The 27,892-nt window shown below is 54.8% G+C and overlaps 2 protein-coding genes across 2 annotated transcripts in view; one reads left to right on the top strand and one right to left on the bottom strand.

Moving 5' to 3' along the window:
- Positions 1 to 548: 548 nt before the first annotated feature.
- On the top strand, positions 549 to 11,581 carry C21H19orf81 (chromosome 21 C19orf81 homolog). Its single transcript, XM_023182606.1, has 5 exons — positions 549 to 615; positions 8,062 to 8,134; positions 8,238 to 8,358; positions 10,265 to 10,404; positions 11,220 to 11,581. The coding sequence occupies exons 1-5, from the start codon at positions 549 to 551 to the stop codon at positions 11,413 to 11,415; spliced, it is 597 nt and encodes a 198-aa protein (XP_023038374.1). The 3' UTR covers positions 11,416 to 11,581.
- A 2,450-nt stretch (positions 11,582 to 14,031) lies between these two features.
- Positions 14,032 to 27,892, bottom strand: part of SHANK1 (SH3 and multiple ankyrin repeat domains 1) — a 55,690-nt gene continuing 41,829 nt past the window's right edge. The window contains 4 exon segments of the mRNA XM_026448409.1: positions 14,032 to 14,749; positions 18,205 to 20,984; positions 20,986 to 21,299; positions 24,034 to 24,130. Coding sequence (XP_026304194.1) covers positions 14,032 to 14,749; positions 18,205 to 20,984; positions 20,986 to 21,299; positions 24,034 to 24,130 — 3,909 coding nt within the window.

Below are 27,892 nucleotides of genomic sequence, written 5' to 3'. Positions count from 1 at the left end.
AGAGATATGGGGCAAGGGGACTGGGGAGAGGTGGGAAGACAGAGAGAGGGTGACGGGGTTAGGGAGAGGCAGAAAGCCATGAAGACGAGGAGGGACGGGGGCCTGGGGAGATGCCAGGGAAACTGATGGAGGAGACTGAAGAGATGGAGCCCAGGAGAGGAGGAAGGAGGAGGGCAGAGAAATCAAGCAAAAGAGTGGTGGAGACGCGGGGACAGAGGGGAGGAGGCAGGGGGGCAGAGAGATGGGGAGAGAATGAGGAAGGGAGGTGGAGAGAGAGGGGTGGGGAAAGGAACTCTAGGAGACAGACAGAGATAGGAGGGAAAACAGGAAAATGGGAAAGAAGGGATTGGGGCACACAGGGAGTCCCTGAGGTCAGGGGAACGCAGATCTCCGCATGGTCTCAGCCTTCCAGTTCCTCTGTAATTCTGCCCCCGGGCTTCAAAGAGGAGGTAGAGGAGGCAGCGGTGGGGAGAAGGAGCTGGGGCGGGTGGCCCAGTCAGAGCTTCTCTTGCCACCTTCCTGAGACATCCCTCATCCACCTTCCCAGGATGCAGCCAGAGGTGGAGCCCATGTGCTCCTCCACCATGGGCAGCCTCACCATGCACAGGGAGGCAGGTACTGAGCTATGTCTTTGGGGAAGGGGCGGACTTTCTCCATCCAGGCAGTGTGTAGTAGCCCTGGCTCACAGTGTGGCCTTAAGTGAGTCACTGGCACTCCAAAGTGAAAGCCACCCCTAACATTCACCAGATTCCTGGAGAGCGGCCCCCTTGGACCTCAAACGATATTTCCCACAAGCCTCTGCAGTTTCTTGGCCAATGCCCTGGACTCAGGACTACATTTCCCATAAGCCTCTGTTGGGACCTAAGCAACACCTCTGAGGGCATTCTTCTCCTAGGTACCCTCACTGTCATGTCTCCCACCCTGAGCTCAGCATCTTCCCCCAAAGCTGCTCTCCTCCTTCCTGGTTTCCATTTTCAAATGGCCCCACCGCCAACCCAGTCACTGGTCCCATCCTTCCACCTCCCATAATTCCCTCCCACAGCCCATCAGGCCCCATCTTCCTGCCCTCTGACTCTCCCTTCCCCATTCCTTCCTCTCTGTCCCCGCAGCCCTGTCCCAGGTCTCATCCTCTTCCATGTGAACCGTCTCCTCACTTCCTCCCTGGTCTCCAGTTTCTCTCCTCCTGCCTATCCTTCCATGGCTCCAGAGAGGTCTCTCTGACTTCCAGCAACGACCCTGGCTGTCCCCTGCTCATAACACTTCCTAGCTTCCTGTCACCTCTAGGACAGAGTCCCAAAGCTCCAGCCTGGCTTTTGAGGCCCTGTGTGGTCTGACCCCTGCTGACAATTTCAGGCTCCTAGGCCAGCACTTTCTGCTAGCATTCTGTGCTGTGGCACAGCTCATGCATTTACACTCATTCAACATTTATGGAGTAGTATCTCAGTGAGGATGCATGTAACTGCAGGTAATAGAAAACCAAACTCAGGACTGGGTGTGGTGGCTCACGTCTATAATCCCAGCACTTTGGAGGCCAAGGTGAGTGGATCACCTGAGGTCAGGAGTTCGAGGCCAGCCTGGCCAACATGGTGAAACCCCATCTCTAAAAATACAAAACTTAGCTAGGCGTGGGGGTGGGTGCCTGTAATCCTAGCTACTAGGGAGGCTGAGGCAGGAGAATCGCTGGAACCCAGGAGCCAGAGGCTGCAGCGAGCTAAGATTGTGCCACTGCACTCCAGCCTGGGTGATGGAGGGATACTCTATCTCCAAACAAACACACCCAAAAACAAAACTCACCGCAGCCTTGAGCTCCTGGGCTCAAGCGATCCTTCCACCTCAGCCTTCGAGGCAGAACAAATGCCCTGATGGCAATACAGATGTTGTTTCTCTGCCTTTAGGTCTCTTTTAGTGGTTTTGAAGGCATCTTTCTTTTTTAGGCCCCACGCTGCACCATCTCTAGACTAGACTGAGGCACCCACGTGACAAGTAATTTATATGGAGCTCCAGAAAAGTCAAGTGGAGCTGAGTCGACCAGTTGGCTAGTTTTGTTGATCAACGTTTGTTCATTTCGATTTTGCTGTTTTGTTTGCAGCATTGTGGAACCAATAACATATTTTAGTTGATCAGGTTGCAAACTTCAGCATAGGCCATTAGAAAGCCCCTGGGCCCCAAGCATTTTGCCTGTAGTGCCTAATGGATGAAATGGCCTGGCTTGTTCTCATGCTGGGGGAGGAGACGTGAACCACGCCATCTCACAGATCATACATAGCCTCCAATGGCAATAAGCACCCTTTAGTCTTGGGGCTCAAGGGAATTCTGGGAAGTTCTTGCAGGTGACTCTCTTCTCTTTTGCTCAAAAACCTTGACCCATGCTAGGTCCTTCATGTGAAACATCCTTCTCTCTGTCATCTCTTTATTTGGTAAATGCCTTCTTTTTTTTTTTTTTTTTTTTTTTGAGACGGAGTCTTGCTCTGTTGCCCAGGCTGGAGTGCAGTGGCCGGATCTCAGCTCACCGCAACCTCCGTCTCCTGGGTTCACGCCATTCTCCTGCCTCAGCCTCCTGAGTGGCTGGGACCACAGGCGCCCACCACCTCGCCCGGCTAATTTTTTGTATTTTTAGTAGAGACGGGGTTTCACCGTGTTAGCCAGGAGGGTCTCGATCTCCTGACCTCGTGATCCGCCCGTCTCGGCCTCCCAAAGTGCTGGGATTACAGGCTTGAGCCACCGCGCCCGGCCGGTAAATGCCTTCTTATTCTTTAGGTCTCACTGTGGACAACACCTCCTCTAGGGAGACTTCCCTGACTGCCCCCAGACTGGGCTTTCCCTCCACCTCGTAACACTTTCATTGAAACACACATTGCCCTTTACCTGAGAGTTCTGAAAGGGCAGAGGTGTGTCTCATTCATCTCTTAGTCCCCAGCATCCTCCAAGGCATGCAGGGGCCCTCTGAGATGCCTGTTTAAAAAATTTAACCAGCTACTTGGGAGGCTGAGACAGGAAGATCCCTTAAGCCCAGGAGTACCTGGCTGCAGTGAGCTATGATTGCACCATGGCACCCCAGCCTGGGCAACAGAGCGAGACTCTGTCACCAAAGGGGGAAAAGAAAAGCTTGAAATTGTTGCATTTACTGAATTATTCAATAAGTACTTATTTTTAAGTTTGTGCTTTTGTTAATTTAATTACACATATACATTTAAATGCATATATTAAAATCACTGTTATAACTAGAAATAGTTCTTATTTCTAATGTCATATTTCATGAGAAACTATTGTATTCAGATTTTTTCACATGCATCTTTGATGTTGCTGGAGTTACTTTTTGACTCATTTAACACTTTTACAGGACTTTTTTTTTTTTTTTTCTGAGACGGAGTCTCACTCTGTCGCCCAGGCTGGAGTGCAGTGGCGCAATCTCAGCTCACTGCAAGCTCCGCCTCCCGGGTTCCCGCCATTCTCCTGTCTCAGCCTCCCGTGTAGCTGGGATTACAGGCGCCACCACCTCGCCTGGCTAGTTTTTTGTATTTTTTAGTAGAGACGGGGTTTCACTGTGTTAGCCAGGATGGTCTCGATCTCCTGACCTCGTGATCTGCCCTTCTTGGCCTCCCAAAGTGCTGGGATTACAGGCTTGAGCCACTGCGCCCGGCCTACAGGACTTTTTAAAAATTAATTAATTTTTTTGAGACAGGAACTCACTTGGTAACCCAGGCTGGCATGAACCGACACCATCATAGCTCACTGCAGCCTCGAAATCCTGGGCTCAAGCGATCCTCCTGCCTCAGCCTCCCAAAGTGCCGGGATTATAGGTGTGAACCACCATGCCCGGCCTATAATTATTTTTGAATATCATCTCATACCTAGTACATATTTAAATTTCCCTCATTATCTTAAAATTGTACTTTTTATAGTTGGCTTGTTTAAATTAGGGCCCAAACAAAGTGCACACATTTCAGGCTTTATTCAAGAAATACTAAGGACAAATATAAGTCTGGCACTTTGCTAGATGCTGGGGGCACAAAGACAAGTCCCTGCCCTCACGTTGCTCAGAAGACGTAGGTAAGACAGAGTGTAATTAGGGAATCATAGAAATAAAGGTAAAATTGCAACCACTGTGAATGCAAACGTACTGTGCTATGAGGAAGGGCGTCAGCGGTCCCTCATGGGACACTTGATTAGTCAGATGAGGGGGAAGAGAGGTCCATGCAGAGTTACAGCATTAGCCAAGATCCTGCAGCAGGAGGGGTCAGAGAGTGTCCAAGTCGCAGAAGAACAGCATTTCTGGACTGCAGCAGGTGAAAAGGATGATTGTGCTTGATCAGGCTTAAGACATTAGCAGCGTCTGATCATGTGTGGTCTTAGGGTCACTGGAAGGACTTTGGACTTTATTCATCCCAAAGACAATGCAAGGTCCTGGGAGGGTTTTGAGGAAGGGGGCCATAGGGTCAGATATACATTTCTTTTTTTTTTTTTTTTTTTTGAGATGGAGTCTAGTTCTGTCACCCGGGCTGGAGTGCAGTGGCCGGATCTCAGCTCACTGCAAGCTCTGCCCCCCAGGTTTACACCATTCTCCGGCCTCAGCCTCCTGAGTAGCTGGGACTACAGGCGCCCGCCACCTCGCCCGGCTCGTTTTTTGTATTTTTTAGTAGAGACGGGGTTTCACCATGTTAGCCAGGATGGTCTCGATCTCCTGACCTCGTGATCCGCCCGTCTCGGCCTCCCAAAGTGCTGGGATTACAGGTTTGAGCCACCGCGCCCGGCGAGATATACATTTCAAAATTCTACCTTGCTGGGGTAACTGGAGAGGGAGAGGAGTTTGGAGACTAGATGAGAGTGAGGTGAGAGGAAGCCACCTGGGGAGATTGAGATCTGGATCCAGATGCTTACATTTTTATCCTTATTCTGTCATTTTGTGCTGTGTGACCTTAGGCAAGTCACTTAACCTCTCTGTGCTTCTGTTTCATCATGTGTTAAATGACGCTACCTCAGAAGGTTGTTGTGAGGATGCAATGGAAAGTATTTTATTCTATTCCATTCTATTTTATTTTATTTTGGCAGCAGAGTCTTGCTTTGTCACCCAGGATGCAGTGCAGTGGCATGATCCCGGCTCACTCACTGCAACCTCTGCCTCCTGGGTTCAAATAATTCTCCTGCCTCAGCCTCCGGAGTAGCTGGGACTACAGGTGAGCGCTACCATGCCCGCCTAATTTTTTGTATTTTTAGCAGAGACGGGATCTCACCATGTTGGCCAGGCTGGTCTCGAACTCCTGAGTTCAGGCAATCTGCCCACTTTGGCCTCCCAAAGTGCTGGGATTACAGGCATGAGCCACCACGCCCAGCCACAGTGGAAAATATTTTTAAAAGTGTTTGGCATATAAAAGGGACAGTAAGCACATAGTTATATTGTTATGTGGACAGCCTTGAGGAGGAGATGGCTGCGTTTGAGCGATGGAGGGAGGCCGGTATGGCTGGAAGAAAAGAATGAGGGTAGGTGTTTCTGGAAGGGGATCCTGTGAAAATGTAGATTTGAATCCAGTAGGTCTGGGGGTGGGCCCTGGAGTGTCTACCGTATGTGTGTGTGACAGTGTGCGAGACAGCCTGTTGTGAAACATGTACCAACACACCACTGACTATAGTTAAACCCAGTTGAATGTGTTGACTCATGTAATGAGAGAGCGCGCACACACACACACACACACACACACACACACACACACACACACACACGGGTTGTCTCAGTAGAAGGCTGTTAGCAAGGACTTATTGCAAGAGCCGGGCTGTGTCAGGTGACTTTGGGGAGGGTTCATGGGAGTGGTGCTTTGCTCTGGATGGCAGGCTGATGGAAAGCACGGGCAAGCTCATGACTGGGAATCTTCATCTCACCGGGAACCAGGAGGGGTACATGGAGCTAATGCTGGGGTTAATGAAAAAGCAGCTGTCAGCTCTGAGCTGGGACGGGGGGGATTGGTCATTTTTGTGGTTTGGACAATGTTCATGCTTTGTTGTGTTGAGACATGATTCAGGAGCGGTCTTGTTTTGTCTCAGTCCATCACAGTCACAGAGTGGCCTTGCTTGATGTTGGGAAATGTTTGATGTTCGGCAGGAGAGCACCAGAGCCTGGCTGTTAGGGTCTGCTTTCCTCTCTTTCAGCAGCTATAACAAAGACACCCCAAAACACAACATCATAAAGAAGACAGAAGTGTATTCCTTTTCTTTTCTCCCTTCCTCTCTTTCTCCTTCTTCCCTCACTCCCTCTCTCTCTTTCCTCTCTCTCTCTCTGTTTTTGAGATGGAGTCTCGCTCTGTTGCCCAGGCCGGAGTGCAGTGGTGCAATCTTGGCTCACTGCAACCTCTGCCTCCTGGGTTCAAGCGATTCTTCTGCCTCAGCCTCCCGAGTAGCTGGGACTACAGGCACACACCAACACACCTGGCTAATTTTGGTATTTTTAGTATAGATGGGGTTTCACCATATTGGCCAAGTTGGTCTCGAACTCCTGACCTCATGATCTGCCCGCCTCGGCCTCCCAAAGTGCTGGGATTACAGGCGTGAGCCATCACACCCGGCTCCCTCCCTCCCTCCCTCCCTTCCTTCCTTCCTTCTCTCTTTCTGTCTCTCTTTCTCTCTTTATCTGTCACCCAGGCTGAAGTGCAGTGGTACAACCATGGCTTACTGCAACCTCTAACTCCTGGCTTCAAGCAATCCTCCCACGCTAGCCTCCTTAGTAGCTGGGACTACAGGCACACAACATCATGCCCAGATAATTAAAAAAAATTTTTTTTTTTGTGGAGCTAGGGTGTTGCTATGTTACCTGCCTCAGCTGGCCAAGAACCAGAAGTATATTTCTCTCTTGTGTAATGGAAGGCAGGGTTGGTGGGACATCTTGGCTTGGTGAGAAGATTTAGAGATAAGAGTTCCTCCCATATTGTTGCTTGCCATATCCAAACATGGTGGAAGAAGGGTTATTGCTAATCCACATTCCAGTCCAAGAGAAAGGGCAAAGAGTCCAAGAAAAGCAGTAATCTTTAAAGAAAATGATTCCAAAGTTACATCTCTCACTCCAGCTAACACTTCATTGGTGAGAGCTTGGTCACATGGCCACAGTTAGCTGCAAGGGAGTCTGGGAAGTGTTGTCTCCAGCTGGGAAGCCATGTGCTGGGTAAAACTCTAGGACTGTAGGGGAAGGGGAAAATGGAGTGCATGGAACAACCAGCACTTGGCCATAAGAGAGAGACCAGTTAACTGATGGTGGGGTGGTCAAAAAGGGTCCATATTTGAGAACTGTTATCAGTCAAGTTCCAATAAGGAGACTGATTCTGAGAGTGTTGGAAAAACTGAAAATGGGGCTGGACACGGTGGCTCACACCTGGAATCCCAGCACTTTGGGAGGCCAAGGCAGGCGGATCACAAGGTCAGGAGATCGAGACCATCCTGGCTAACACAGTGAAACCCTGTCTCTACTAAAAATACAAAAAATTAGCCAGGTGTGGTGGTGGGCACCTGTAGTCCCAGCTACTTGGGAGGCTGAGGCAGAAGAATGGCGTGAACCCGGGAGGAGGAGCTTGCAGCGAGCCAAGATTGCACCACTGGGCAACAGAACAAGACTCCGTTCAAAAACAAAGATTGCACACCTGGGCAACAGAACAAGACTCCGTTCAAAAACAAAAACAAAAACAAAAAACAAAAAAACCCTGAAAACTGGATTCAAGTGTTGTTACTGAAGTGATGCTGCCACAGTGAAGAAGGAAGGCTGGGGTGACCAGAAGAGGAAGCAAAAAGGAGCAAGTTCCTCCTGCTTCCTCCTGCCTTGCAGCCTCCCTCTGGCGCCCCCTTTAGGCAGAGCCTAATAGGAACCCAACTGTTGAAGGAGAAATGTGGTTAGTAGAGTCTCAACCCAGGCATCACAGAGCCAGTGTGGAGCTAAGAGAGTTTGGAGCTAAGAGACAGTAGCTCAATATCTGGCATACAAGCTATTTTGGGTGTGGCATGGGCAGGCAATTGGTGATGGCCATTTAAGCAGAATCATGGCTGAGGAGGGCTCAGGGCAGCTGATAGTGGGTTGTCTGTCCTCAGGAGCCCTCCTTATGGACCTGGAGACCCCAGAGGAGATGCAGGCTCGGAGCCTGGGCAGGCCCATCAAATCCTCGTGAGTTGTCCCTGGCCCCCATAACCTCTGTCTTCCGCTTCCCCAAATGCGATGGCAGCAAATCCTGACCTCAGAGGTCCCTGCCTGCTTGCTCTCTCCCTAGGAAGCAGTACCTGCGGCAGGTCATTGCAGAGTATGAGGCACTGGACCGAGAACTCCCGTGCATCCGGAAGTTCCCCACACCACCAGCTGCCCAGCCCCTCTGCCTCTGCATGGAGACCTTGGTGAGTGGATCTGGGCCCTTATTTTCTGCACAGTTTTGGTGGGGTGGTGGGAAGGGCACAGGCTGAGAAGCAGTGTAGCCAGAGTTTAAATTCAGGCTCTGTGGCTTAAGAGCTGTGGGCTTGGCACCAGGACAGTTTGCTGAAAATTGATTGTGAATTTGTCAAAGCGTCAGTCACGAAATCTATGGCTCATGTCAGAGGGAAGACCAAGGGGCAAAGAAAGGGGAGGCTGAGGGGGGCAGGGAGGGAGAACAAAAGGAATCCTACTAATCCACGTACTATGAAATTCTGTAAAGTTTACAAATATAACAAAAACTCAAGAAAAAGCCAATGTGTGTCAGGCGCGGTGGCTCACGCCTGTAATCCCAACACTTTGGGAGGCCAAAGTGGGTGGATCACCTGAGGTCAGGAGTTTGAGACTAGCCTGGCCAACATGGTGAAACCCCATCTCTATTAAAAATACAAACATGAGGCAGGTGTGGTGGCAGGTGCCTGTAATCCCAGCTACTGGGGAGGCTGAGGCAGGAGAATTGCTTGAACCCCGGAGGTGGAGGTTGCAGTGAGCTGAGATCGTGCCACTGCACTCCAGCCTGGGCGACAGAGTGAGACTCTGTCAAAAAAAGAAAGATGCCGGGCACGGTGGCTCAAGCCTGTAATCCCAGCGCTTTGGGAGGCCGAGACAGGCGGATCACAAGGTCAGGAGATTGAGACCATCCTGGCTAACACGGTGAAACCCCGTCTCTACTAAAAAAATACAAAAAACTAGCCAGGCGAGGTGGCGGGCGCCTGTAGTCCCAGCTACTCGGGAGGCTGAGGCAGGAGAATGGCATAAACCCGGGAGGCGGAGCTTGCAGTGAGCTGAGATCCGGCCACTGCACTCCAGCCTGGGCGACAGAGCGAGACTCCGTCTCCAAAAAAAAAAAAGAGAGAGAGGGAGGGGGGGAGGGAGGGAGGAAGGAAGGGGCTCATGTTTTTGACAGATTCAGCAAACTGGTCATCCCTGCCTTCAATCAGAAGAGGTATATATTAGGGTCCCAGGAACTCAATAATTGAATGAAAAGAACTAATGTCAATGGGTGCTTACTGTGTGCCAGGCACAGGCCTCCAAGGTACCTTCTCAGCTAATCCATGTGACTCTCCACCCTGCATACAGGGATTGCCGCCCTTCTCTTAGGGATCAGTCTCCACCCTATCACTCCACTTCTTTGTGGCTTTGAGCAAGGGACCCTCCAGCCTCCCCTCTCACCCCAGTCAAGGAATGCCTTTCTGGAAGTGACATTATTTTTCAGTGAAATCATGAAAATTTTCATTTCATTTTAGTTCCTCAGCAATTTTATGTGCTATGACAACTGTTATCACCCTTGACATGCTAATCACGTGTTGTAAATGTGTTTAGTGATCAGTACATGTTTCTGAATGTTAAATAGATTGACAAGGCATCAAAACCCCCTCTGACTGTTATCTTTTGACTACTGAACATTCTTAAAATGCTAATACGAATATAAAAGGAAAGGTGTGCAATTTAAATCCTGGCAGAAATCTTCAAGAGCTTTCAGTCGCATCCATTGCAAATTGCTGGGAAAGTTTTTGGTAGATTCGTAAAGTTGGCTAAGCTGGTGAATCATTCAGTCAACTGTTCATTGACTTTTGGGCAAATCGGCTTGGTGAGAACTGATTATTTTGGAGAATGACCTAGAGTGACAGTAGATGCTTTCCCATCTGAGAGATAATCTGTCGTCTCCTTTGACAATAGCGACAGTACCCTGGGATCAAGAGCGATCCTTGCCCCTCAAATGCCACCTGGAACTCTGTGGCAGGTTCTGCAGGTGGGGTCTAGGGTGGTGACTTCTGAACCCAAAATGAACCAGGAGGTCACGGGCTGAGGTTCTCTCTCCGACACCCGCAGCCCGAGGAGGATTTTACCCACCTGGAGGTGCTGCAAGCGCTGGAGGCCCAGTTACCGGGGGCCACGGAGAGCGGGCGCGTGAGCAGCATCCGCTTCGAGAACATGAATGTCATCTGTGGGACTGCTGGCCGCCGGAACCGGTGTGTAAGCGGCGGGGGCGGGGCCTGGAGCGCGCGGGGGGGCGGGGCCCGGAGCGACTGGGTAAGAGCGTGGTTGGTTTTAGGGCGCTGAGGGGCGTGGCCAAGAATGAAAGCGTGAGGGGGCGGGGCCCGGAGCGACTAGATAAGAGCGTGGTTGGTGTAAGGGCGCTGAAGGGCAGGCCCCGGAGCCACTAGATAAGAGAGTAGTTGGTGTAAAGCCGTTGTAAGGCGGGGCGACAGTGGAGTGAAAGCGTGGTAGGGCAGGGCCTGGAGCGACTAGATAAGAGCAAGATTGGCGCAGAGTCACTGAGGGGCGGGGCCAAGAGTGAGCGCGGTTGGAGGCAGGGCCCGGTGAGATCAGAGAGAAGGAGGGCTCTGGAGTGAGTAGGGGCCCGAGTTTGAGTGCCCAGTAGTGACCGGGATAGGAGTTTGAGCCTGGAAAGGCAGCTGTGAGGGGGTGGAAGGGACTGAGCACATGGTAGAGGTGGGGCCAGGGGTGATAGGGTGGGGACAGGCCTGGAGTGCCTAGGGTAGAGCGGAGCCTGCAGTCGCCAGTTGAGGGTCGGGCCTTGGAGCGGTTTGAGATGGAGTATCGAGAGACAGTGATTAGGACGCAGAACCAGGCTAAGAGAGCGTAAGGAGCCTAGAGCGACCCAGGCGAGAGGGCAGGGTTGGAGGGGAGTTTAGGGATGGAGCGACTGTCTGCTGGACCAGGGGCTGTGAACGACTTCAGGGACCAGGCAGGGACTCTTCGACGATCAAAGCCGGGGCTGAAACCACCTGCGAGTTCCTTTTCCGTTCCCACCCCCTTGCAGGTGGCTCATCGCGGTCACGGACTTCCAGACGCGCTCGCGCTTGCTGCGTTCCGGGCTCAGTCCCCGCGGGCTTGCGCACCAGCTCGTGCGCCACGACGATCTCCTGCTGGGTGACTACCGCCTGCACCTGCGCCGCTCCCTGGTCCGGCGGCGCATGCTCGAGGCTCTGGGGGCGGAGCCGAACGAGGAGGCCTGACGCCCGGGCCGGCCCCGGCTGCGCTTGCGCACCGCCCAGCGGGCTGGGACCACCCACCCGGAGAGCCCTGGAGGATAGGGGGCGTTGCCTTCCCAGGAAGGAGGCGGGGCCGGCTCGAGGGGGTGGATACTGTGAGTTTAATTATAAAGAATGACCTGGTACAAAAGCCATTTCTCTCTGCAAAATCTTGGTGGGGAGTCAGGGGAAGGGAGGTGATGGGGGGTAGGAATGAACCCCCTTGTTATAATCCCGCCTCCCTAATCTTCCTCCAGTCCCTGTACGTGGACGCCTGGGTCCCAATCCCTTGAGAGATGAACTGAGGCCCGCGGAAGGGAAGACCTGGGTACCGGGGCTTTCAACGCGTGCCGAGCCCTGTCTCAGCGAGAATCAGACGTCCTCATCCGCCCCCCTCCTCTTCCCCTCCCACCCCCCTTGGAAGACAATTCTCGGGCTTTTATTTCAGGTTTTTTTTCTGGATTTTTTTTGTGTGTTCTAGGGGTTTTGTGGTTTTTTTTTTCTGTTTTTTATATTTTCTTCTTTTGTTATTGTTCCTCTTTTTGCTTTTTCTCTCCTCTCCATCCCGCGCTGTCCCCACATTCGGTCCCTCTCCACTTCCCACCCCGACCTCTCCTCCCCCCTCCCCACCCCCTACACCCTCCCCAACCCCGCGGCACCCATCCAGAATGAACAAGCCCTTGATAGACGGGCGCCGCGCAGGCCCCCTGCGGACTGGGGGCATCCGACAAGGGGGAGGGGGCGGGTAGGGGTCCAGCGCGGCCTCTGCCCCTCTCCTCAACACCCCTCCCCCCTCCCACGACCCTCCCACGAGGTTCCCCGCAGATCCCTGACATGGTGAGGGGAGGGGGCTGCAAGCCCCCTCCCCTCATGGACGGAGCGCCCCCCCCCTCGGGGGTAGGGGGCAGCAGAGGGGGAATGGGCTTGGGGAAGGAGGGGGAGCTCCCTTCTTTGGCAGCTGAACATGGGGGGGGTCCTGAGGGCAATGCCCTCCCCCCTTTACCCACAGCAGGGGAGGGGGCTTCTCAGGGGGAGGGGTGGCTTAAAATTCCCAAGCCCCGGGGGAAAAAGGGGAGAGAGGAAGCGTGCGGGAAGGAACAGCCATGCTGGAGGGAGAGGGAGCTTCTTGGAGTGGGCAGGAGAGAGGAATCTTCGTGCAAAAGGGATGGACAGATGGCCCAGGAAGGACAGGAAAGACAGAAGAGGGAGGAAGTGAGGGAGGGTGAGGGCTGGAGGCAGGGACAGGCTTGAGTGTGGAAGCATGGTGAGCCGGAAGCCAGTGTGCATAGCGTCTTCTCTCACCAGGAAGAGAAAGAGCTTAAGGAGGTAAGAGAATCCGAATGAGAATGGACGCAAGAGCTGCTTGTCAACAGGCAATAAAAATAAGGGTGTCAGGGAAAGAAATGTTACAGCCCAAGAGCGCATGGAATGAGATGAGTTTGCAAAAGGAAAGAAGTGGTAGAGCTCTCATTCAGGTAGAAAAGACAAGATGCGGTGTGCAGCCACGTCACGCTGTGCAAAAACATTATTAAAAGGGGAGAAACAAGGCTTCCAGAGAGCATTGAAAGGGGGGGGGGGAGGAGTGGAGGGCTAGGAGTGTCATGGTGAGAGGGAAGAGGTGGGGAGTGGAAGAATCTGGGGTTTTTAAGAATAAGAAGGGAAAGTGCTTCAACGTAAGAAAATGGAGGTAAGAGTGTGTCAGGAGGGGTGCATAAGATAGCAAGTGTGCAAGGGCTGAGCAAAGAGCAGGGCACTCCAGAGAATGAATGATGTGCATGGAGTCTGTGAGTAGGGGAGGGAAAATGTGTCCCAAGTGTGTCTGCAACAAGGGTCCAGAGTGAGCGGGGAGGAGGAGATGTGAAATGGAGTGTGTAAAGGAGGGCCCTGGTAGGGGAAACGTGTGTAAGCAGCGAGAATCAGAGCAGGAGGCATGGAGCATGAGAAAGGAAATGCAGCGGTGCGAGGAGAACAGAGTGTGTTTGAGCGGGCCTCGCCAGCCGGAAGCAAAGGCAGAATGTGCAAGACAGCGAGAGGGCAAATTTGTGCAAAATTGCAGCCCAGGGAGGGGAGGGGAGAGAGGTGAGCAGGCGTGCAACGGAGCGTGCAAGAGGCTGAGGGGGGCAGCTGTGTGTGCTGGGGAGAGGGGAAGGGGGAAGAGCTGAGGGGCCTGGAGAGAGTGGGAAGGGTTGTTAGAGGGGTGGCAGGTGGTGGAATCTGAGGGCACCCCCTTCCCCTGCGGCCTGGGGGACAGTCCCCATCCAATCAGGCTCAGGGCTGACCCTCTATGGCTCTGTCTGTCCCCTCCCCCCAGAACAGGCCCTTCCCTCCTTCTCAATCCCCCTCCGTAATTTCTCCTATCCCCCCTCCGCTCCCCACTTCACGCACACACAGTCTTGTGTCAGCTGCCCCCTTCAGTGAGGTGCAAATGTCCGGCCTGGATTGGGCCACCTAGTGACCTCTGGCCTTGGGAGACGAGGGCAGGGCGCAGTTTGAACAGAGTTCCTGGCCCCGGGGGGAGAGAATGACAGTCAGGGGTCAGAGGTCAAGAGGCCAGCAGGCTCAAGAGTTCTGTGGACGGGGCTGGTCCGTCCAGGCCAGCCATCACCTCTCCAGGAAGAATTTGAGAGCCCGGTCGATGTTCATGCGGTGGCCCACCCTGGTCACACCTAGATCGACATAGTCCTCCTTGGTCAAGGCGGGCAGGTGGGAGCCATCAATCTCATGGTCCAGGAACTGGGCTCGGTGCTCCGCCAAACCCAGCCACTCTAGCCAATCAGCCACGTCGAACTTGGTCCAGAACCCCAGAGGTTTAGCGCCAAACGGCTTGTCCGGGGGCAGCGAGAGCAGGCGGGTCGGTGAGAGGGAGCGCGAGGCCCCTGACAAGGCTCCCCCGAGCCCCCCGGATATACCCGGGTGTGGCGGCACAAAGACTGGGGCGAAGGGGTCAGCCGAGCCTCCTGCTCCTCCAGTTGGGGAGCCACGGATGTCAAAGAGGCCTGGGTAGAGGGGTCCAGAAGGCAGGATGGGCAGGGACGAGGGCCTGGGCGCAGGGCTGACCTTGTGCTCCGAGGCGGGCAGCAGCGAGGGGCTGGGGGCCCGGCGGAGCAGAGGGGGCCGCATCTCGAACTCCACGCCCTGGAGGTGGCGGGTGGACGTGGAGGACGAGGAGGCCGAGGGTGACGTGGCCCCTGGGGCCGCAGCGGCTGTAGGGGAGACCCCTGTTCCGGTGGGGAGCGGTGGCAGAGGTGGTTTGGGCCAGTTCTGAAACAGGCTGCTGACAGGCTTGGAGAGGAGCGAGGACTGGGAGTCGTCAGAGAGTCTGGAATGTGACAAGGGGGCAGTGGGGGAGGACAGGGATTTAGGGGGCAAGGGCAGGGGTGAGAAAGAGGCAGAGGTCAAGATATAGGGAGACAGGAGGAGAGACATAAGGGTAGGGGAGAAATGGAGGAGAGAGACGGGAAGAAATGGAGGGAGCAAAGGGTAAGATGGCCGTCGAGGAAAGAAATGAAGGGAGAGAAAGATGAGAGGACAGGGAGAGGGCGACAGTTAAGAGAGATGAAAGAAAAAGAGACATTAAATGATAATAATAATAATCGTCACCGCTCACTGATGCTCACGTGTGCCAGGCATTGTTCTAAGTGCTTTACATGATTGCATCTCAGTTTAATCCCCACGACAGCCCTGATGCAGGTTACTATTATTATCAGCACAGAGAGGTTAAATAACTTGCCTAAGGACACACAGGAAGTGGCAGAGCCCGGTTATATGGCACCAAAGTCTGAGCTCTTCACCACTATTCTATACTGCCTTTCAGGTTATGGCCAGTCATAGCAGAGTGAAAGATGGGGAGACAGTGAGAGAGAGACAAAAAGAGGGTGAGCATCCAGGGGAGAGAGATGGAAGGGGCGGGGGACACACAGAGAGAGAGATGAAGAGAGGGAGATGAAAGAGAGAAGAAACAAGGGGAGAAAAAGGTTCCCCTCATCCCTTTCGTTCCCTCTCCTCCAGCACTGTTGCACCTCAGGGCCTTTGACCTGGCCGCTCCCCCTGCCTGGCTCACTCTTGCCCCGGGCAGCTGCTTCCTCTCCACTTCCATTACTCTGCCCATCTTGCCTGTTACATGAGAGACCTTCTCGAACCATCCCATTGTGGTAGCTTTTTTTTTTTTTTAGGATGGTTACAATTATTTTGTTTACTGCCCCGCCCCCACTCGTATGTCCCTAGACGTATGGGGTTGCACAGTCTTTGCCTGTTCTGTCCAGCAGGGGATCCCATCACCCAGAAGGGCACTCCGCACACACAGGTCATGAATCAATAATTCATTTGTTGACTGAATTAAGCATCCTTTCTATTGCTGCTACAAGCAGTGGGAAAACAAACAAACAAAAGAAAAAAAGAAAAAAATTCTCTACCCAGAATACTTAAGAATACTCAATGAATTTCATTCAGATCTTAAAGGCCTAATAAACCCACATTTGTTTGTTTGTTTGTTTGTTTGTTTTTACAACCTAGGAGCATTGATTCAAGTTGCTCTGATAATATACACTTCCTTTTTCCTTTCTTTTCTTTCTTTTTTTTTTTTTGAGACAGGGTCTCACTTTGTTCCCCAGGCTGTAGTGCCTTGGTGTGATATCAGCTCACTGCAGCCTCAACCTTCTAGGCTCAAGTGATCCACCCACCTCAGCCTCCTGAGTAGCTGGGACTACAGATGCAGGCCACTGTGCCCAGCCTCCTTTTTCTTTTCTTTTGCCCCAAATATACCCTCCCTGAACCCACATTTGAAGGTCACATTTGGATAGCAGACCTTCAAACAGAATTCGAGTGAACTCTGTAGATGAACAAGGATATTTAAAAACTGCTCCCAATCCTCTGTGTATCTGAACCAGAAATGTAACTCTACTTCCTCTAGGACTAGAAGGTCTTGAATGGGCTCGAATTCTGTGGCGATGCGGCTAACTGGCTGCTCTGGGAAACATCTGCATCATCCTGTATTTCCCCATGTAGAAGTTGTTGGGCTCTTTTTCAAGGCCCCCCTCTTCCCCCATCTCATGTTACAACAATGACCCATATTAAATCCTCTCAAAAACTCTTTGGGCTGGCACTAGGCCATCCCCGTTCTACAGAGAGGTGGATTCATTTGCCTAAGATCACCCAGGTGGAAAGTGGAAGGCTGGGACTGGAAGCCGAGAAGGTGGGCTCCAGAACCACACCTATAACTGCATCCTGTCTTGAACCACACTGGCTTCAAGGGACTTACAGATTTCAGGGACTGTCAGAAAGAAGTGACAGCTCACCAAGGAAACAAATATAAGCAGGTCTCACTCCAGTCTCCTTTGTTAATAACTTTTTCTTTTTTGAGACAGAGCCTCGTCTGTCACCCAGGCTGGAACACAGTGGCGCGATCTCGGCTCACTGCTACCTCTGCCTCCCAGGTTCAAGTTATTCTCCTGCCTCAGCCTCCTGCGGAGCTAGGACTACAGGTACCCACCACCACATCCGACTAATTTTTTGTATTTTTTTAAGTAGAGATGGGGTTTCACCGTGTTAGCCAGGATGGTCTCTCTTCTGACCTCATGACCCGTCCACCTCAGCCTCCCAAAGTGCTGGGATTACAGGCATAAGCCACCATGCCCAGCCTGTTAATAACTTTTTGTTCATCATGGGATGTAGATTGTGATGGTGATAGGAGGAGACAACAGAAGCTACTGAAATAAATGAAAATGTAAAGGCTGGACTAGGTGGCTTACACCTGTAATCACACTTTGGGAGGTCAAAGCAGGAGGATCACTTGAGCCCAGGAGTTTGAAACTAGCCTGGGCAACATAGCTGGTCTCTACAAAAAGCTTAAGAAAAACTGGCCAGGGCCACGCATGGTGGCTCATGCCTGTAACCCCAGCACTTTGGGAGGCTGAGGTGGGATGAATCACCTTAGGTCAGGAGTTCAAGACCAGCCTGGCTGACATGGCAAAACCCCTCGTCTCTACTAAAAATACAAAAATTTACCAGGCCTGGTGGTGGGCACCTGTAATCCCAGCTATTCAGGAGGCTAAGGCTTGAGAATTGTTTGAACCTAGGAGGTGGAAGTTGCAGTGAGCTGAGATTGCACCACTGCACTCCAGCCTGGGCAATAGAGCGAGACTCCATCTCAAAAAAAAGAAAAGAAGAAAAATTGGCCAGGCATAGTGGCATGCACCTATAGTCCCACAGGACTGCTTGAGCCCAGGAGTTTGAGGCTGCAAGGGAGCTATGATTATACCACTGCACTCCAGCCAGGTGACAGAATGAGACCCTGTTTCTAAAAAAAAAAAAAAAGAAAGGAAAGAAAAAGAGCCAGGCATGTTGGCTCATGCCTGTAATCCCAGCACTTTGGGAGGCCAAGGTGGAGGGATCACCTGAGGTCGGGAGTTCGAGACCAGCCTGACCAACACGGAGAAACCCCGTCTCTACTAAAAATACAAAATTAGCTGGGTGTGGTGGTGTAAGAGGCTGAGGCAGGAGAATCGCTTGAACCCAGGAGGCAGAGGTTGTGATGAGCCGAGATCATGCCATTGCACTCCAGCCTGGGCAACAAGAGTGAAACTCCATCTCAAGGAAAAAAAAAAAAAAAAAGGAAAAAAAGAAAAAAGAAAGTATCTGTGAAAGCATGCTTCTGTGAGAGCAAACTCCTGCCAACCTGGTTTCTGTTTCCTTTCTGCCACCCTGAGACCCTAAAGGGACACAGCTATGCCATCAACTCCTCTGGCCTCCCGTGTTGGCCACCAGCACCCCGCTTACCTCTGCCGCTGTAGGGAGGAGGTCCTCTCCGGGACGTAGCTGGCTCCCCCGTGGTGGCTGTCTCCGCTTCCCCCGCTGCCTCCTCGGGCCCAGGGCAGAGCGCCACCAGCTGCCGAGGAGCCCCCAAACTGCTGAAGCTTGGAGCTGAGTTCACTGATGATGCTGGCTTTTACTGTGGCCAAGGCTGAGGCCTGAGGCTGGGCCAGGGGACCGGGCAGAGGTGGTGGCGGTGGGCCCGGGCCCTCTTCCCAGGGCAGCAGCTTCCGAGGCAGAGAGGAGGCCGTCGGCAAGGGCACCGGTGGGACTTCTGGCTCTACAGCCACTGGACCCCCAGCCACGCCTGCCGTGGGGGGTCCTGAACAAGCACGCAGGGCCAGCAGCCCATCGGTTCCAGCCCCTGTCACCGAGACCGTGGGGCTGGTGGGGGTGACAGGGTCTCGGAGTCCCCCACTGGGGCCAGGCCGCAGGCCTCCGCTGGCTCCTAGTGCCCGGCCCCGGAGCTTAGAGGGAGTCATGAGCTGAGGAGGGTATGGCGGGCCGGGAGTGCCGCTGCCCCCAAAGGCCTGGCCATCCAGGTAGGCCACATAGGTGTCCAGAAGCTCCGGCCCACTGGCCACACCGGCCCCACCCCCGCCCCCACCCCCTGCGCTGCCACCACCTTCGGCAGATAGGCTGCTCAGCGTGGAGGCACTGCTGATGGTCTCTAGCGGGTGGTCACTGCTGCTCCGACTGTCCACCTCCTCAATGCCAGAATCCGTGCCAGGCGGAGGGTCCGGGCCGGGCTGTGGGGCAGGGGGAGCCGGTGCTGCTGGGGCAGGCGGGCCTGGTGGAGGGGGGTCCCCAGGGGCGGCGGAGGCCCCCTGGGTCAGGGTGGCCACCTCGCTGTCATAGGATGTCAGGCTGGATGCGGTGGAGTCCAGGGTGGGAGGGGGTGCGGCCACAGCCGGGGGTGGCACAGGGGGTAACGGGGTAGCCGGGGCAGGTGGGTCGGGCAACGGGTGGGGAGGCCCAGGCGTGAGGGGCGACTCCGGCTTTTCGAAGCTGTTGGAGAATTCCAGGGGCGGAGGCAGCGGTTCCACGAAAAGGAATTCGCCATCTTCCACATCCACCGAGGGGGCGGGCGGCGGCAGAACCAGCAGGGGCAGCCCGTTCTCTTCGCTGGCCCTCGGGGAGGTCGGGGAGGGGGGCACGGACCGGCGTGGGCTGGGCGGCGGGACCCCGGGTCCGTCCTCCGAGGGGGGGCCCCTTCCGCTCGTCGCAGGGGCCCGGGGCTGGCAGTTTTCAAGGAACCGCACGTGCAGCGGCAGCCGCTCGGGCTCTTCGGGGGCTGCGGACCTCCAGGGCTTGCTCACTCCAGGATGCGGGGCCGGGGGCTCCGTCCCCAGCTGCAGCAGGAGGGGCCCCACCCCGGGAGCGGTGGGCGGCAGGCGATGTAGCAGGGAACGCCGGGCGGCGGGCGGGCTGGCGGGAAGGGACTTCTCCTGGCTGCCCAGCCCGGCCCTGTACCCCAGCTCCCGGCGCGCGGGATCCGGCGGGGAGGCCCCCCAGAGACGCAGCACTGGCTCGTGGTGGGCGTGGGGCGAGTGGTGGTGCGGAGGGGGCGGCGGGGCCTCGTAGCGGGGCGATGGGGGCCTAGGAGGGGGCTGGGGGGCCCCACCGCCCTCCGAGGACTCCTTCAGCGCTCGCTCGCGGGCGGCCAAGGCCAGCCCCAGCGGGGAGGCGGGATCCAGGGCCTTGCCGGTCAGCGGGTGCACCAGGGGTCGCGGGGGCAGGAAGCTGGTGAAGGCGCTGCTGCCCCCGCCACCCCCGTAGGCTCGGCTCCCGGCCCCGTAGCCGCCGTAGCCCGCGCCGCTGCCCGCAGACTCCAGTCGGAGGTAGGGCTCGGCGGAGAACATGCCCTCGTCGATGGATTTGGAGTGGCGCAGCCGCGGGCCCGGGGCCGCCCCTGTGCCCAGCCCGCCGTCTCCGCCGTCCTCGTCCCCCGCGTCGGTGGAGAGGAACAGCGTGGAGCGCCGGCGCGCCTCATTCTGCCAGCCCCCCTCCCTCCGGGCCGCCCCCACCAGGGCGGCCCCGAACTGGCTGGTGAAGTCCAGCGTGGCCGGGCCGCTGGGCGAGGCGGGGGTGGGCACGGGCGAGGGGGACGGTGGCACGGGCGACATGGCCGGGGCGGGGCTGGGAGAGGAGCCGCCGCCGCCGCCGCCTCCCGCAGGCTCGGGCTGGGTGGGGGGCTCCGCCTCGGTGCTGCTGCCCTGGCTGCTGCGGCCGCTGCTACTGGTGGACGGGGCCTTGATGATGATGGTGGGGATGGGGATGGAGTTCTTCTCCGAGGGCGCGGCCACGGCGGGCGGCGGCTGCGGGGAGGCCGGGGACGTGGGCGACGGCGCGGGCGGGAGGCCGCCGCCCTTCTGGGGCTCGCCTTCCACCTTGGTCTGCTTGACCAGCGGGCCCTTGCGGCCGCGGCCCGAGCGGGCGGGCACGTACATGGCTGCGCTGGCCGCCCGCGGGGGCAGCTGGAAATAGCGCAGAGCCGGGCCCTGGGAGGAGCCGCCGCCCCCGCCCGCGCTGCCGTGATGCGACGGGGACGGAGCCCCCGGGGTCGGGCTGGGCCCGCCGCCCCTCCAGCCTCGCAGGCTGGGCTGGGGCCCCAGAGCCAGGCGGGGTGGAGGGTCGTCGGGAGAGCCACCTGTCTCCATCTCCGGAGGATGAGGAGGGTGGGCGTGGTGGTGGTGGGGCTGGGGGGGCGGGGCGGGGTGGTGGTGGGGGGGGGGGGGGGGGGGGGGGGGCGGGGGGCAGGGGCCCGCTGTGGTACAGGCTCTTCTCGCGGCTCCCCACGCGGGTGTCGGGAAGGGAGGGCCCGTCAAAGGATGCAGGGGAGGAGGCGGGGAGGGGGCCACCAGAGCCAGGGTTGAAGGGCCCTCCCCGAGGGGAGGGGGTGAGGCGCCCTGAGGAGGAGGGGGCTGGAGGTGTGCTATAGGGGGGCTCCGGTGGGGACGTGGTGGGTGGCGGGGGAATGTCCTCCGAACCAGGCACAGACAGGCTGCGGCTGAATTTCATGGCTGGGGGTGCTAGGTAAGGTCTGTCATCTTCTGCCGCCCCTGGGGAGATACAGAGGATCAGGGAGGGGGACCCTGGTGGAGAGGGTCTCCCTGCTCCACTATCCCATAGAACCGCAACAATACTAATAACAAGAATGGCACCCCGTATATGCCAAAAACTTCACGTGGACTCGCCCAGCTCTTCCCTATTTGGGATAAACCCAAATCTGCTTCATACAGAGGTACAGGTTGTGCACTGCACAACTGCAAACCGCAAGGTGAGGAAACTGAAATTCGGCGGAACTTCCTCCCCATGCCAGGAGGGGGCGCCGTTTTCTAACTCTGTTCAAAGGCTCGGTGAATGGTTTGGGGCCAGCAAAAGCGGCTGGAGCTGGGAAGGGATAGTCTCTCGTGTTTATGCATAGATGCGTGTTTCTTTTCACTTATATGCAGGAAAGAAGTGCAACCAGCACGTCAAAGCTGTGATTCTACAGAGAGAACCACTTATGAAGAGGCTAAAGTTTAAAAGGGAGCGGATCTATAGAAAAAACAATCAGGTAAACGATGAGAGCCAGGTGGACCCCAGACTCAGTGGGAGTGCAAGACTCACACTGGTGGACTTTGAACGCCAGGATTTGGGGAAAAGCTGGATCCAATCAGGGAAAAACAACTCCAGGAGGCGTGCAGGAGTTAAGTCTTTGCTTACTTCACTGCCAAGGCTCTGTCTTTGACCCTCTTCTCGCCTCTGACTACTCCCTCTCAACCAGTGACCAGCTTCATTCACTGCCTCTCTGCTGTGGACGCCCACGTTTATGCTTGGGGCCCCATCCTCAGCCCCGAGCTCCAGGCTCCTATATTCAAATACCCACACCCAACTGGCTGTCTCACAGGCATCTCAGACTCGAAACTCTCCAACCCAATCTCCTGATCTCCTCCCCAACAGACTCCGCCCAGCCCACCGTCTCCCCTACCACCGCAGCAAACAGCAGCTCTGCCCTTTCAGGCGCTAAGACTGAAAACCTCGCAGCCACCCTTAGTAGCTTTCTTCTTCACGTCCCCCACATCCAATCCACCAGCAAATCCTGTTGTTTCCAAACATATCCGGAATCCAGTCCCTTCTCACCCCTCCAGAGTCACCACCCCGGGCCAGCCACTATCATTTCCTATCTGGATAGCAATAGCTGTCACCTCTCCTCTTTGGTCCCCGGGCTTCCCAGCTCATCCCCTTCAATCTAGTCCCTTCACAGCAGCCAGAGGGTTTCTGTTAAAACTGAAGTCAGGCCGGGCGTGGTGGCTCAAGCCTGTAATCCCAGCACTTTGGGAGGTCAGGAGATCGAGACCATCCTGGCGAACACGGTGAAACCCCGTCTCTACTAAAAAAAATACAAAAAAAACTAGCCAGGCGAGGTGGCGGGCGCCTGTAGTCCCAGCTACTCCGGAGGCTGAGGCAGGAGAATGGCGTGAACCCGGGAGGCGGAGCTTGCAGTGAGCTGAGATCCGGCCACTGCACTCCAGCCTGGGTGACAGAGCAAGACTCCGTCTCAAAAAACAAAAAAACAAAAAAAAACAAAAAACTGAAGTCAGCTCATGTCCTTCCTCTGCTCAGAGCCTTGGCCATGCACCCACCTCACTCAGGGCAAAGGTTCAAGTCCCCACCATGACTCCCCAAATCCTGCAGGATTGGGACCCTCTCCCCCTCTGCCCTCAATGTCCAGTGCTCACTCGGCCCCTGCTACACCGGCCTCCTCCCTGTTCTATAAACGCACCAGACTCAGCCTGACCTCAGGACCTTTGCAGAAGTGGTTCACTCTGCCTGGAATGCCTTACCCCAGAGAGCCTCATGATACCCCAATTCATCTCTAGATGTTGTTTTGTTTTGTTTGGTTTGGTTTGGTTTGGTTTTTGAGACGGAATCTCGCTCTGTCGCCCAGTCTGGAGTGCAATAGCGCGATCTCTTACCTTACTCTACTATTTTTTTTTTTGAGACGGAGTCTCCCACTGTCACCCAGGCTGGAGTGCAGTGGCACGTTCTCAGCTCACTGCAAGCTCCGCCTTCCGGGTTCACACCATTCTCCTGCCTGAGCCTCCCGAGTAGCTGGGACTACAGGCACCCGCCACCTCGCCTGGCTAATTTTTTGTATTTTTAGTAGAGACGGGGTTTCACTGTGTTAGCCAGGATGGTCTCGATCTCCTGACCTTGTGATCCGCCTGCCTCGGCCTCCCAAAGTGCTGGGATTACAGGTGTGAGCCACCACGCCCGGCCTACTCTTTTTTTTTCCATAGCACATACAACTGCTAACATACTAGATAATTTTCTTGCTTATCATCCTTATAATCCATTATCTGTCTTCCCCTGATATAAGGCAAGCCCCATGAGGGCAGGAACCTTTAGTCTGTTTTATTTGCTGACATATCCCTATTCTAGAACAATTCCTGGCATATGGGGAGCGCTCAGTAAACACTTGTAAAATGAATGGACGGATGGAATCTGGTATAAGAGAAAGGACCAGAAAGCTGTAGCAGGCGCTTTAGCTCACTGCATCCCCATTCTCTAGATGTAGAGCCAGAGGCCCAGAGAAGTGAAGTCACCTGCCCCAGTTCACACAGCTGGGAAGGAGGGGAGCCAGGATCATGGTCAAGTTCACCCATCTCCAAAGCCTGGACTCTTAACCCAATTTGATGAAACTATGGTCTCTCTGGAAGCAGAAAACATTTCCAAGTCCGCTTGCTTTTCCTAAACTGTCACATTCCTGGCCTCCCCCAGCCCCTACATCTCTTCTTTTGGGTGGCATACCGATAGATTTTTGCCGGAGCATCAGCCCAGGTCCTGGAGGCAGGAAAGAAGGACGCTCGTAACTTGGCTGGGCACGGTGGTGGGGATCGAAGCTCGACTTTGGGGTGGCAGTCAGAGGGGGAGAGAGAGAAAAGATAGCAGAGAGAGATCAGTGAGCGCAGAAAGGCTTGTGGTTTCACCACACGGCTGCCCCCTATTCCTTCCCTAAGCCCCTGCAGGAAGGGAGAGCATTGTGAAGATGGTGGAAGGAGGCTGGGCGACGAGGCTCACCCCTGTAATCCTGGCACTTTGGGAGGCTGAGGCAGGACCATCACCTGAGGTCAGGGGTTCAAGACCCAGCCTGGCCAACATGGCAAAACCTTGTCTCTATTAAAAATACAAAAATTAGCCAGGCATTTGTCAGGCACCTATAATCCCAGCTACTTGGGAGTCTGAGGCTTGAGAATCGCTTGAACCCGGGAGGTGGAGGCTACAGTGAGCCAAGATCGCACCACTGCACTCCAGCCTGGGTGACAGAGCGAGACTTTGTCTCAAAAAAAAAAAAAAAAAAAATTAAAATAAAGAAGAAGAAGAAGGCAAAAAGGAATTCTGGGGGAATGAAAAGCCTTGAGTCTGGGCAGGAGGGAGAAAGAAAGGAGAAGAAAGCAGATTTTCCATCAACTCTTGCTCTGCTTCCTTCCTCCAGCCACTGCCTATGTCCAGGTCCCCACCAGTGTTCTCCGGGATGGAGCAGCCTCTTCCCTCATCTCCCTGCTGCCATCCTCGATCCCCCACCCTGTTCCGGTCTGTTTTCCACACAAGAGGAAGAGGCATCTTTCAAAAAGCATGCTATTGCCCCTGCTTGAAATCCCATGTCAGTTAGGAGATCGGAGGGAACCAAACTCCCAGCTCTGGTCTACAAGACCCTCCATGGCAGGCACTGCTGGTACCCCTGCAGCTGCCCTCCCCCTCCCCCTGGATGCAGCATCCCATCCCTCTCCCACTGCTGGGAGTGTCACCTGCCTGCGGCCCTTAAGAATCACCCTCCTTCAGAGTCTTGGACTCGCCCAGTCCATTATGTGTCCCTGCTTCCCGGAGTAGCCCACAGCCCATGATTGACTGATATGGAGGTCCGAGGCAGCACTAAAGCCGGGGTGCCCAGCCTGACCCCACGGGTTCCCACTCCAGCGAGAACCACGTCTGCCTGACCTCCTTCCTGAGCCCCAGCCAGTCTCCTGCACTCCCTGAAGGTTCCCCCTTAGCAAACCCTTAGTACAGGAATCCCCACCTCAGGCTCCCATTCTAGGGAAGCCCACACAAAGACACCTTGCAGGACCCAGCCTCTGCCCGCGTTTCCCACTTGTTCCCTTGGTCCCCCTCCACTCCCACCTCTTCCTTCTCCTCTGTCAGCCCCAGGTCTACCCTCATTTGAGAACACCTGCAAGCCCTGGTTCTCTCGGCAACCGCTTTCCCTCTTATCGTCACAGTTCCTTTTCAGTGCTAAGTTCTCCTGGTGAGACCTTCCCCGGCCCCCTGCCCAGACTGCACTTCCCTCTGTCCCATTATTTTTTTTTTTTTTTTTCCTTTTTGTGGCGGAGTCTCGCTCTGTCGCCTGGACTGGAGTGCAGTGGCCGGATCTCAGCTCATTGCAAGCTCCGCCTCCCGGGTTTATGCCATTCTCCTGCCTCAGCCTCCCGAGTAGCTGGGACTACAGGCGCCCGCCACCTCGCCCGGCTAGTTTTTGTATTTTTAGTAGAGACGGGGTTTCACCGTGTTAGCCAGGATGGTCTTGATCTCCTGACCTCGTGATCCACCCCTCTCGGCCTCCCAAAGTGCTGGGATTACAGGCTTGAGCCACCGCGCCCGGCCTACCTCTGTCCCATTTTCTTCACAGCATCTCCCTTCCCTAGAAACCGTCTTGTTTACTTGCTGTCTGTTTTCTCCACTAGCCTAGAAACTCCCTGAAGGCAGGGCCGAAGTATCCCAGGCATCGCACCTACAGTGTCTAGGGCCCATGATGCTTTTAGGCGAAATGTTTTAATTTCTTTTCAAACTAGAAGTGAAAGAAAAAAAAAGAAAAAATTCTACCCTGGATAATATTGGTCTTTGCAGCAACAAAATAATAAAATTTAAACTTTTTTTTTTTTCTTTTTAGACAGTGCTGGAATGCGGTGGCGTTAACACGGCTCACTGCAGCCTTGACCTCCCGGGCCCAAGCGCTGCCAACCTCAACCTTCTGAGTAGCTGGGACTATAGGCAGGCACCATCACATCTAGTTAATTTTTAAATTTTTTTTTTGCAGAGGCGAGGTCTTGCTATGTTGCCCAGGCTCATCTCAAATTCCTGGGCTCAAGCTGTCCTCCCACTGTGGCCTCCCCAAAAGTACTCAGATTACAGGCATGAGAGACCTTGCTGGCCAATGTTTTTGTTTTTGTTTTTAATGCAGAAGAGCAAACGTGCCTAAGGTTCACGGAAGTCATTATGAAACCTGCCGAGGGTAGGGTATAGTAGTGACTTTATCAGTCTCGTTTCCCACTGAGTTCCCAGTCCCCGCATAGGGCCTGCTGTTCTACAAGCGTCAGATGAGTAACAGGGAGAATCAGCCAAGGTCAGGCACTTAGGGGCCCGGAGTCCCCAGCTTCTGCCAGGTCTCCCATGTGTCTCCCTTCTCCATCTTTGAGACCAGAAGTGCAGAGAAAGGAAACTCTCTCGGAATGAGGTCCCCACCTTTGGGATGAACCCTCACTTCCTGCACTTCCCACCGTACCCCCACCTGCCTCTTTCCTCCAGCCATTCACAACCATGCCCAGTTCCCTCAAGTCTCACCTCCGAGACTCTGCTTGGAACATCCTTTCACTGGGCTCTGTGCTCTGCTTGGAAAAGCTCTGTCATCTTAGCCCTGCACCCTGGCCCAGCTACCCCCTTCCTTTAGGCTTGCAGTGCCCCTTAGAGTAGCCACTAGCCATTCAACTGTGCATTTCCGGCCAATATGGTGGCTCATGCCTGAAATCTCAACATTAGGGAGCATCGCTTGACCCCAGGAGTTTGAGACCAGCCTGGGCAGCATAGGGAGACTCTGTCTCTACAAAAATAAAAATTACAAAAATTGCTGGGTGCGGTGGCTCACGCCTGTAATCCCAGCACTTTGGGAGGCCAGGGTGGGCAGATCACCTGAGGTCAGGAGTTTGAGACCAGCCTGGCCAACATGGTGAAATTCCATCTCTACTAAAAATTCGAAAATTAGCTGGGAATGGCTGCGTGTACCTGTAATCCCAGCTATACAGGAGGCTGAGGCAGGAGAATCACTTGAACCCGGGAGGTGGAGGTTGCAGTGAGCCGAGATCACACCACTGCACTCCAGCCTGGGTGATAGAGTGACACTCATTCTCAAAAAAAAAAAAAAATTAGCTAGGTGTAATGACACACGCCTGTCATCTTAGTTATTCGGGAGGCTGAGGTGGGAGGATCACCTGAGTTCAAGGCTTCACTGGGCTATGATTGTACCACTGCACTCCAGCCTGGATGACAGAGTGAGACTGTGTCTCTAAAAAAACAGACAAACCAGGCCGGGCGCGGTGGCTCAAGCCTGTAATCCCAGCACTTACAGATTACAGCACTTACAGATTAGTTATTTGGGAGGCCGAGACGGGCGGATCACAAGGTCAGGAGATCAAGACCATCCTGGCGAACACGGTGAAACCCCGTCTCTACTAAAAAAATACAAAAAACTAGCCGGGCGAGGTGGCGGGTGCCTGTAGTCCCAGCTACTCGGGAGGCTGAGGCAGGAGAATGGCGTAAACCCAGGAGGCGGAGCTTGCAGTGAGCTGAGATCCGGCCACTGCACTCCAGCCTGGGCGACAGAGCAAGACTCCGTCTCAAA

Source organism: Piliocolobus tephrosceles, chromosome 21, assembly GCF_002776525.5.
Source record: "Piliocolobus tephrosceles isolate RC106 chromosome 21, ASM277652v3, whole genome shotgun sequence".
Lineage (NCBI taxonomy): Eukaryota > Metazoa > Chordata > Mammalia > Primates > Cercopithecidae > Piliocolobus > Piliocolobus tephrosceles.
The sequence above is the reverse complement of the archived record's forward strand: the minus strand, read 5'-3'. Positions and strand labels throughout refer to the sequence as shown.

Bases quoted from the DNA above. Each gene is read 5' to 3' on its own strand.
- C21H19orf81 (XM_023182606.1), top strand. From the start codon at position 549: ATGCAGCCAGAGGTGGAGCCCATGTGCTCCTCCACCATGGGCAGCCTC. The intron at 616-8,061 runs GTACTGAGCTAT...GTCTGTCCTCAG, and splicing joins CACCATGCACAGGGAGGCAG to GAGCCCTCCTTATGGACCTG. The intron at 8,359-10,264 runs GTGAGTGGATCT...CGACACCCGCAG, and splicing joins GCCTCTGCATGGAGACCTTG to CCCGAGGAGGATTTTACCCA.